This window comes from Myxocyprinus asiaticus, chromosome 41 (genome assembly GCF_019703515.2).
Source record: "Myxocyprinus asiaticus isolate MX2 ecotype Aquarium Trade chromosome 41, UBuf_Myxa_2, whole genome shotgun sequence".
Classification (NCBI taxonomy): domain Eukaryota; kingdom Metazoa; phylum Chordata; class Actinopteri; order Cypriniformes; family Catostomidae; genus Myxocyprinus; species Myxocyprinus asiaticus.
This window is the reverse complement of record NC_059384.1, coordinates 4,245,969-4,257,459: the sequence shown is the minus strand read 5'-3', so window position 1 is coordinate 4,257,459 and position 11,491 is coordinate 4,245,969. Positions and strand designations below refer to the sequence as shown.

Below are 11,491 nucleotides of genomic sequence, written 5' to 3'. Positions count from 1 at the left end.
GGTGTATAGTGTAACCAGAGATTATTTAGCAGAGACGGGCCACTTCTATTTAAATGAAAAACAACAACAATAACAACCATTTAGACTCTTAAAATATTATTGCACCACTAGCTTTTCTATTTTGTATGTTTTGCTGCCTACACATCAATTCATTTTATTTATATCTGCAATATCTTGCTTTTTTATATTCACATGTGAAATTGTATCTTGTGTAATGGAGAAAACATCCGCAAGCCATTCAAAATATTTGTTATTTAATATTTAATGTATTCACATAGAATTTTACTCTTTAGTATTCATGTTATTTATTCTAAGTAATTATGTTTAAGAGAAAGATGAAATATACAGTAACTAAACCTATAAATAGAAACTTGAGCTCCATGTAAGTGTTTACATTAACAGTATAATTATTAATGCTGTTTATTTTTGTAGATATTTTTTTAAGTCAATCACTATTAAATCTTCTTATCAAAATGTTTATAAAATTATAAATGTATCTAAACATTTATAGTCTTGTATTTTATTTCAAATAGAAGAGTTTATGTGGTTACGTGACCAAAAAACGTTCCTCGGTTAAACATGTTTGTGTTTAGGTAATTGAGACATTAACCTGAAATTACTTTATTAACATAAAATAAATCATATCTGACACCAAACCAGAATTGTAATATGACATACGGCTGGCATCCGGTGTCAAAAATGAACTTTTTAATTTTTTCATTCAATTTTTGCCCCCTGGATTTAATTTTAAAGGGCATTTTTGACTTTTTATATTACCTTGCATATTTTTTTCTAACCATTTAAAACTTAAACTGTGTGTCATCCATGCCAAATACTTCAATTTAATAGATTCATTAATACAAATTCTCAAGATTGAGAATTTGTTTACTCTCTTCATTGAATTAAAATACATTTATATTTTGTCATTATATGTATAATTGGTACTATAATAGAATATTAACTATATCAGATGTTACAAATAAAAATAATTAATTACAAGGGCATTTTTTGCGCCCACATTTTAAAATTAGGGGCATTTTTGGTACTAATTTTTGCACCGAGCCCCCTTAAATTTTCTGCACTGGTGGCATCTGTGTTTGACATCTCCATGGTGAACACAGTGCACTTTGACACCTGTGTTTGTGGCAGATGACCTTTTAGGGTCGTGATGTGGGGCGACTCAAAGCTTCGGTTCAGGGGTCTGTCAAGCACCTCTTTCCTGTTGCCCTGTGGAGGTTTGACCTTTCAGTGTGGAAGACTTCTCTACTCAGGTATAAAGTCACCTTTCACAGCATTGCAACACGTCAGGACTGATACTGTACACCTGTAACACTGTTTCAACACATATTAGCTTGAAATTGTTTACCCTTGCCTGAAGAATTTAAAGAATTCACCTCTTTGACAAAATCTGTCCCGCAGTATTAATACTGCAGGTTATGCAGTCATACTGTAAAAAACAGGTTAATCTTTGTTTCCACTATTGTATTGCAATGCACAAGTCAGTATATTCACACAAAAATATTTTTATTGCTGTAAGTTTTATTTACAGAATGTTAGCACAAATAAAATGTACACAGATGAAAACAACAGTATCAGTATAAACACTAATGCAGTATGTTCTTGCATGTGAAAAAATCATCTCTTTGGAATATCATAATTGAAATGTGTCTGTGAGAGAGATGGGATTATTTACAGATTTGCAACATTCAATCTCAACTTCTCAAAAAACTAAAATTATTTAATAAAATAAAATAAATAAAAATATGTGTATATAATAAATACTGTATGTCAGACAATTCAGTTAACATATTACAAATACATTAAATTAAAAGTTGTTCCTTGAGGCAGATTATTTTCATCTGTTTTGGCCTGTAACTGGACTCCGTCTGTACTTGGTATTTAATTATCATTTAATAAGCTAAATAATTTAGATGAGAGATCTTGAAGTCCATGATCAGTGCATTTGTATTTTTGTCCTTTGATGGTTTGTTTTGGCATAAAGTGCTTGACATTGTCTTCTGTTTCCATGATTCTTCCATATATTAGTGTCCTCTTTTCAACAGTTAATTTTTGCGGAATATAAATCATGATTGTCTATAATTGAGAAACTTGTGCAGATATGATATACACAATTGTTCAGAGCTGCTAGTGTGGACTCAAAAAAGCAGTGAGCCCGCATCAGAAATGAGGAAATTGATAATTGTTCTACTATTTTCTAAGTGTTATATAGAATGTTAATTTGAAGTTATCTTACAGTGTTTAAGTATACAGGTACCGAAAGTCTGAAACCACATTGAAAATGACATAAAATTTTATATTTAAAGGAATATTCCGAGTTCAATGCAAGTTAAGCTCAATCGACAGCATTTGTGGCATAATGTTGATTACCACAAAAAATTATTTCGACTCATCCCTCCTTTTCTTTAAAAAAAGCAAAAATGGAGGTTACAGTGAGACACTTACAATGGAAGTGAATAGGGTAAATTTTTGGAGGGTTTAAAGGCAGAAATGTGAAGCTTATAATTCTATAAAACACATTAATTCTTCTGTTAAAACTTGTGTGTTATTTGAGCTGTAAAGTTGTTCAAAACGACATTTTTTCAGCCAGTTTTTTTGACTACAATATCATTGCAACGAAGTTGTAAAATTGGCTAACTTTACACTAAAAAGGTTAGTAAGCAATTTAATCACACTAAAATCATGTTAACACGCATATTGTTTACATCTTGTGGCTATACTTTTGAAAAAGTGAGTATTTGTACGTTTACTGATTGGCCCCATTGACTTCCATTGTAAGTGTCTCACTGTAACCCAGATTTTTGCCTTTTTTAAAGAAAAGGAGGGACGAGTCGAAATTTATTTTTGTGGTAATCAGCTTTGTGCCACAAATGCTGTTGATTGAGCTTAACTTGCATTGAACCCGGAATATTCCTTTAATATTCTGCACTATTTCTTGGTCACCAATCAAAAACACTCAAAAAATAATTTTAAGATTCACGCATTTCAATTTCATAACAAAATTCTTTTGAAATCGAATGGAGTAATCTTTAACAAAATATTTTTTTTACGTTTATTTAATTATTCATTTTTAATAACTTTAATAATAATTTAAAAAAATGACAGAGTTGAATTTGATGTAATTTTGATATGAAATTGAAATCTTTAAAAAAATAGGCTAAAATATTTTTTGAGTGTAAGTAAATTTGTGATTTTGACCATGTTTACTTCTTTGTACAAAAGGTCATTATTTCCTTCTAATTCTAAGAAATTCATGTTGTTTTTCCAATTCTGTCTTTCACTCAGATTATTTGTTTATAATATTTGTTTAGATTTTTTTTTTTTTTTTTTTTATCAAAATAAAATAATGCAACTCAGAAACATTTTAATGGTTGTCTCAGACTTTTGGCCCCAGCCGTATATGTTTGTAAATCATGTAAAATGTGTACTTTCCTGTATTGTTTTTTTTTTTAACACCCTTTGGCAAGTTTAGTTATTTAATTGTTATTTAATGCATTATTAAGCAGTTCTCTTCGCTACACCATTGTATCGGTGGCTGTTAATGGGCTGGTTGGACACAGTGTGTCCAGGTGTTGTATGGACGAAGGTATATTGGGTGTTTTGGAGCACAGAAGAACGCTCGAGTCGGCTTCACATTTGGTAGTTCTGCTGTGCCACAGAGCTTCAGCGGCTCCTCCCCGTAATGCCAACCTTCTGTCAGCCAGTACCTCTGTATTCACTACAGGTACATGTGACTGATTCAGTTTCATCAGCGCATCTAGAGAACACTTCCGTCGTTCTTTAAAACTGCTTCCGCGCTCTACTGTTTCTCTGTCGTCTTTATCATCATCATATTCCTCCTCTTCCGTATCTGAGAAGTTTTCATCAACCAGTTCTTTTGTTTCTCCTAAAACGCCTCTCACGGTGGCGTCTCCTGGCGTGTTTGTGTTTGAATCTTTTTTGATGGATAAATCGAGCGGTCCCTCATTAGACCGAGCGGTCTGCTCCAGTGCCTGTTGTATGTGCGAAAGAGCCGAACGGATTTTGCCCAGGTGTGCCCACAGGTGGCTCTGCTCAGGAACTGCTGCGGCACGCTGCTCTGTTCTCTGGTACTCCTGCAGTAAGGTGGAGAAATCCTGCAGGAGAGCAGCTGCCGGGTCCATGTCTCTCTCCATTCCTCTCTGTCTCGCCTCCAGTGGTTCAGACATATGCAGCAGAGAGGTGGCGTCACTACGGGGGCTGCATGTGGAGAAAGAGGGTTTAATTGTGTCTAAATACCATTTATCAACTTCAACCTGAGTGTGCAGACTAATAGAGAGAGAGAGAGAGACTATTTTAGCCCTGTTTCTGATAGATATTGTTTTACTGGGTTAAAAGTTTTACTATTTATAGCATAATATGTGTGTTTCCAAAGTCTTTCTAGCAAGTCAGTCCATGGTTGGCCATCTTTGGAATGCTCTCGGGAGGCTATTTCCAGTCATGACAGTGCAGCTCCTATCTACTTGAATGGGGAAAGACCGAAATCTCCTAAACTGTTTGTCAAGATTACGATCAAAGAACATACTTCAAATCAGCAGTAAAATCTGACAATACTGGTATCATAAATTGTGATCTTTACCTCAAATAACTCTAAAAAAACGAAATTTTCCTGGCTTGTGCAGCTAATGCGCATCTCTACTTGATTGACAGGCGATGTCTGTATCTGAAAGATGATTGGCTCTTTTACCTGTAAGGCGGGACTTCCTTTCTACATCCGTTGACCATTGGGTGTTCCAACCATATATATCTATACGTATATACCTCATTACCAGCTGTTTCTGTGGACAGTTATATGTCGGCACGTCCGCCATATTGGATAGGCCAAGAGCCGTCCGTCAACACATGAATGTAAATCGACAGATACAGTCTGCAAAAGTCTATTTTATTTTCCAGTAAACTTGCAGATTATCTGATTCTCCACAAACATTGGGCAACATTTTAGATGATATAAAAAATCCTGACTTCACTTCTACAACAGGTCCCCACCCCCCATCCTCTACAAATGAATATATCATGCTAAACATACTGAAAATTAACAAACAGTCAGCCAAATCATTACGTGATGAACTGTTTCCACACAAAAGCAGTTTATGCAGTGGTCTGACGCTTTTCTTCCATTCACTTGCATTCAAACAGCTCTCCTTGTTGACCGTTCCAAGATGGCACTGCCGTTGACATATCCGAATGAGGCATCTACTTATGTATATCTATGGTTCCAACATCTCCCATTCATTTTAATAGAAGTGGCCCATTTCTGCTAAATAGTCTCTGGTGTTTCTTCAACTTTGGGCACTTTCATGTCCCAGGGGTTGATTTTTATTTAAACAGATTTAAAAAAAAATATTTTTGTTGCATGAAGGTCACATTAAAACGGACTTGGAAACTTTTTGTCAGGCCTTCATCTTTTTTTTTTTTTTTTTTTGGGTGGAACTTTTCAAATTTCTTTTATGTTTAATTTTTACTGTTGTAGCCTTGTCCCAGACCCTCAAAATTAAACTATAAAAATCCATCATAACAAATACAAATTATTTCATGCTTCAAACTATGATAATCTAAACAAAGAGTGAAATAAACATAAACCATTTCAATATTTAACTTTCCCACAGTTGTGGTGCCTTTTCCACCACACCAAACAATTTTGCCCTTAATAAAGTTTTTCTAAAATTGGTTTACTTGTGAACCAAGTGTACAAAAGTGTCTGTGAAGAGCATGCTTGAAATGAAATATGAAACAAATTATGGAAGAAGATATTAAAGAAAAATCAAGGTCAATATCAGTTGTGAGCAGAATATTTTTATTGGTCGTCACTTCCAATCAAGCTGTAATTTAGATAAATTATTCAAATAGTCTGAAAATATTATTTAATTGTGTGTTTTTATAATACATAAAATGTTAGCTATGAACTTAGCTTTAGCAAGACAAAGGAGTCATTATTTTATACATTATTTTTATTTTTTTATTTTTTTCAAAAATTTCAAAAATGTAATTTCCATCAGCATCATTTTCACCCCAGAATTCGATTAAACACAATACAGAATTTGAGATGTGCTGGAAAATAACACTGTGGTGGAAATTTTCATGACTTTCAGATAAAATTACAAAAATGACATAAAATCTCCCGATGCATGTACATACATTTTTTGAACATTGTTAGTAGACAAATAAATGTATACTGTAGGTATATTTTTAATTGAGACTTTCTAGAAGTCCACAGTGCTAAAAGGGCTCGAAGTTGAAGAAACACCCACATATCTGTGTAAATATCAATTATTTCTAAAGGTATTCTTAAATATATACTTCTAAAATCTTATAATTCACCTTATAATCAGTTATATGCTCTCATAAAGATTTATAGCCACAGTTATCACCCATTGGCTCGGTTCCAAAACCTAGTGAGCTGCCTATGTAGGCAGCATTTTAAGGCATCCTAGGCTCACTTCTGATGGAAAGGCTGCTGCAAAAGGTAGACTTCTAAGACTAATTTACACTTGGTGAAAATCATGTGTCCTCTTCAACCTCTTCTCATCCAGCCGCACGATTCCCTCATGTCTTTAAAGAGATAGTTCACCCCAAAATGAAAAACTCTTGTTCTTTCGAACCCCTATGACTTTCTTTTTTTATCTCAGTCACCATTTCCTTTAATTGCATCTTTTTTTCCATACAATGAAAGTGAATGGTGACTGAGGCTAACATTCTGTATTTATATTCGAAAGTGTTACCATGTCTAGTTTTATTGTCTTACCTGTTGTGTAGTGGGAGCCTGGTCATCATGGCAGCAATGGACGTGGATTTGTGAGCATTTTTCAGGGTCTCAAGGGGAAACTCCAGTGCTGGTTTCTTCTCCACTGGCACACCATGAGAGCCCAATGATGTCGCTGTCCTCTTCAAACTTTGCTCTCTGATGAATGGAGTTTCCTGCTGCCAGCCAGCCTTCCCTTCCCTCGATCGGAGCCTTTCTTTTTCGCCATGACTCGGTTCTGGAGAGGAACATGTAGGAGACACCCAAGCCGTAGGTGAGGTTTGACTGGACGTGGGCCGAAGAGCCGGGACCTTCCACGAGTTTAGTTTAGGAAGGTACGAAGGGGGTGGTAAACTCATTGTGGGAGGTTTGATGAGTTTACCTGTCTCAGAGGACGCTGGGGTTGAGGAGGGCATAGCTCCAAAGGTGTGTTCACAGAGAAAAGGGTAATACAGGTGAGGCGGAAGTAAAGATCGCTCAGAGTGTCTCTGTGCATGAGCGAGCTGTGCGGTTGATGCCAGAAAAGGAAGCGGGGAGATCTGAGCATGTGCAGTTGTGGCCACAGCACTTGCTGATGTTGGTATGCTCAATGCTGGGTTTAGGTACGAAAGGAGTCCAGGTGCCAACGGGTATCCAACACCAAGCAAAGACAGATTGAAACCAGGGGAGTCAGAGCATTCAAATTGCCCTGTTGATGCTAATGTGGAATAACAAGGTAAAGAAGAGGGCACAGAGTCAGACCTGGGTTTAGCACTGGACGTATGGTCGCTAAGGATGCGCCATTGTTCCGAAAGCAAGGCCGCCGGCCTGGAAAGGCACGTCTTCGAGAGCCTATAGTGTCGCAATTTCGATTCTACTTCAACTGAGCGTGCTTGCAAGAGTTGCTCTTCCAGTGAGAACACATCCGCCATCAAGAGTTCTGCTTCTTGCTTGGATCGCTTGGTTCCTCCTCTTGTCTCCGCAGGCTCTGGACTCAAAACCACCAACCCGTTTGTCTTGGCCACGTCTTTGTCTTTCTCTGCTTCCCTCTCCGTTTCTACTTCCTCTCTGTCTTCATTTACACCGACCTCCAGGCTTGTTGCCGAATGAGGGGGCTCGTCCGACATCTCAGCCCAATCAGAATGACTCTTGCTGGGGCTGCGGGAGCGTAGACCTCCCTGCTGGAGCCGGAGTTGTTCTGGATAAAGCATACTGCCCTTTTTATAAGGCCATTCGGACTCGATGAGCAATGACAAGGAGTTTTTGCACAAGCTGTACTTCATGTGGTTGTACAGGTGGGATTTTTCCATACAGGTGAAAGGGCATTGGAAGCATTTGTAGTTGTAGGGTTTGCCCCACGGTCGAGGGATGTAGTGCGGCTTTTTGGGTTTCCGTTCCTTATGCTTACAGCCCACTTTACAGTCATCCTTCGACATGGTGTTTACAGCGATGCGACCGTTTGGAGATAAAGAAGCAATGCTGCAGACTGTGTAATTTTCTATGTTTTTTACTAATAATGGTAAAAAATGTGTGTATATGTTTGTCTGCCTCCAAGTATGTGATTGTTATGTGTGCTACTGAATCATGCCAGTGTGTCTGGAGTGATTTAAATGTGTGGGTGAACTTTTAATTCATCAGAAGATGATGATGAAAATTTCCATCTCAGCTGTTGATAAAAAAAATTAAAAAATAATATTAAACAAAGAGAAGACCAACAAGGTAATGCATGAGGTTTAGAACAGAATATTTACTGTAATTCTCAGAATCAGATAAAACATTTTTTTTATTTGAGTTCAAGGTTATCAGGTTTTTAAAGTGATAGTGCACTCATTTACTCAGTCTCATGTTTTTCCAAATACAAATGACTTACTTTCTTCTGTGGAACACAAATAATTTTTAAAGATTTTTGATGATATTACTCCCCCCCATACAATAAAAGTGAATATTCTATGTTCCACAGAAGACAGAACGTAATATGGGTTTGGAATGACATGAGGGTGAGTAAATTATGACATTTAACTTTTATTTTTGGATGAACTATCCCTTTAAAATCAATGTGTAACAGCATTTGCAACTCATTTTCCTATTTCATTGTGAGTATTTCTGCGTGAAACTTGATATTCAGTGAGGAAAAAAATTTGGGTGGAAAAAGATGTGACAACTCATTGGAGTGGAGGGGTTGAAAAGATGCAACTTTATATATTTTAGAATAACTTTAAGTAATTGGTGTTGTCATCAGAAAAGGAAAGTTGTTTTAGAGCCAGAGCAAGTTGTTAAATGTATTTTTTTTTAATAAGATCAGAAACATATTATTAAGAAAGTAAATAGTGTCAATTTAGCAGCATGATTTTAATGAATATTGCATGAATGCTGCAACATTTTTACAAAATCATATTACGTGGTTCGTTACACATACTTCCAAAGTTCTGAGGTGATTTTTTGCAAGGTTTTTAAGGCTGTCTCGAGTTTTAAACCAACAAAATGTACCTCCCTACTCTAAACCTTAAACCTAAACCTAACCGATAGTGTGATAAAAGCAAATGTGAGATGAAAAACTTAATTCTTGAAGCAACCACACAATTTTGTGGTGCTTCTAAGACACTTTTGGCTCAGGTTTAAATTTAAATTGCATGTTAGCTCAGCTTGTAGAGTATTGCACTTGCGATCCAATCACACTTGAACAAGCTTGTAAATGTAGTTGGTTATGTAATGCAAACATTAAAACAAGTCGTGCATTATAGTAAAAGTGTTTAGAAGTCATAACATAGCATTGTGTGAGGAACAGGGTAAAAATTAAGTGTTTATGTACTGATAATCTTCCGTGTTACTCTTGACTTGTGTGAAAGTGAATAAAAGTAATTGTTGTTGTAGCGCCTCTAGTGTTCATTTCACCAGGAAACCGCCATGATACGGACAACGAGCCGCGTAAAAATAATTTAGCAAAAAATTTAGGTATAGTAACATGATTCTATTAGACCAGGTTGCAATTTTGATTTTATGTTGACTTAAAGAGAGTTGATATATTTTAATTTGATGTGTGTGTCTGGCTGTCTTGGAACTTGTGAAAGTCCTCTATCTGCCACCTTTCATTATCAGGGTTGCACCAGTGAACTGTGTGTGTGTGTGTTTCTTTAGGGTGTTGCACCTGTGCGGTGACTCTAATGTTCAGTGTAGTATCTGCAGTAGGACCCTGAAGGTCAGCTGTAGGCACATTCTGACAAAGGGCACCGGGACGAGAGGCTGCCCGTGTGTATGTGTGTTAATGAGAGATTGGCATCAAGCCTGCGAGGCATCGTTAGTGAAAGAATGTGGGTCAAGGCAGATTGAATGCTCTTTTACCCGCTGTATCTATCAGTCTGTCCACCCACAATCATCTGTCTCTCTCATTCATTATTTTAATGTCTCTCTCTCTCTCTCTGCAGAGCCTTTTTATATTTGACATCACCTTCTCACTTTCTTCTCCACTGATCTAAGACACTCTGAAAGACTTTCCTTACATTTTGGATTAATCAAATAAAAGAAAAACATTTATTCTTTCTGAAAAAACTCCAAAGTGTTATGATGTACCAATTTACATGCCAGAAAAGGACATTTTAAATTTAAATGTGAATAAACTTTTAACTAAAAGCTGCTTTCTTTTACAGTTACATTAAGTACAAAGCGACTTACAAATGAGCTTCTCTAAAAAAGAATTGTTTTCAAATACAAGATCATTTGTTATTTTTATACCTATTATTCTATGAACTTTTTGCCTGCCAAAATTAAGCAGATGAGCTGATGTGTCACTTACAATTGTGTAATTAGTATATGAAAAAATTAAAATAAACCCATAATTTCTAATGAAAACAGCACAAATCTCTTAGAGGTCCTCTATAACACAATGTCATTTAACAATATCAGGCAAAACACAAAATGCCTATTATTATTATTAGATTAATATTGAATTACATTATTGTATTTACTAACATTACATTACTTTTTATGGAACAACTAAAAAGCTTCCCCTTTGTTTCTATTGCTAGATATTTATTTTTAACAGTATACAAATGTTGATATTTTTTCACCATGCATTTTCCAGACAGAAAAAAAAAACGTATTGTGTTAGGATTGTATCGTAATTTTTATTTTCCTCCAAGAGTTTATATATATATATGTATATATATATATATATATATATATATATATATATATATATATATATATATATATATATAATATGTCAGTTAAACGAGTAAAATATGAGCCTCAACATTGAATTAGTAGAGTTTTTCAGAAAGGACCAACTTAACTGTGGTATGATTTCAAGTAATCTAACTATTAATTTGTTATTCATGTAAACATAAAGAATAGGACGTAGTAAGCAGAATAAGATTGTAATAAACATTTTAAAATTAAAAGTTAGCACTAAGAGGTTTTAAAAGAGGTGAATTAGAATAACTAAGTTTGGTATCAGTCTTCCAAACGCTCTATTATGCCAAAACTATTGTTAAAAGCATTTTTATCTCAATGTTTTTTTAATTTATTTTTGCTCCTGGAATTTTCCTTTGGGGAAAAAAGAGAGAAAGAAACAAGAACAAGAGAAAGAAAAATGAAGGACTGAAAAAGATTCCAGACACGAAGATCAGGAAACAAAGAGGAGGATGAAATGTTTCGCTGTGAGGCATGAGTTTTGGTGCTCGTATCTCGGGGTAGTGTGTACAAATGTGAGCCTGCAGTGATTTAACTTTTAAAGAAGAT

At 35.5% G+C, this 11,491-nt stretch overlaps 1 protein-coding gene across 1 annotated transcript; it reads right to left on the bottom strand.

Annotated features, from left to right (window-relative positions):
• Window positions 1–3,533: 3,533 nt before the first annotated feature.
• On the bottom strand, window positions 3,534–8,190 carry LOC127431552 (proline-rich protein 35-like). Its single transcript, XM_051682012.1, has 2 exons — window positions 6,779–8,190; window positions 3,534–4,227 (listed from the first exon to the last, which is right to left on the bottom strand). Exons 1-2 carry the CDS (start codon window positions 8,188–8,190, stop codon window positions 3,534–3,536), a joined length of 2,106 nt encoding a protein of 701 aa, XP_051537972.1.
• Between the last annotated feature and the right edge of the window lie 3,301 nt (window positions 8,191–11,491).

Coding starts and splice junctions, on each gene's coding strand:
- LOC127431552 (XM_051682012.1), bottom strand. CDS start 8,190: ATGTCGAAGGATGACTGTAAAGTGGGCTGTAAGCATAAGGAACGGAAA. Junction 4,228..6,778: donor AGGCTCCCACTACACAACAG/GTAAGACAATAA, acceptor CAGCCCCCGTAG/TGACGCCACCTCTCTGCTGC.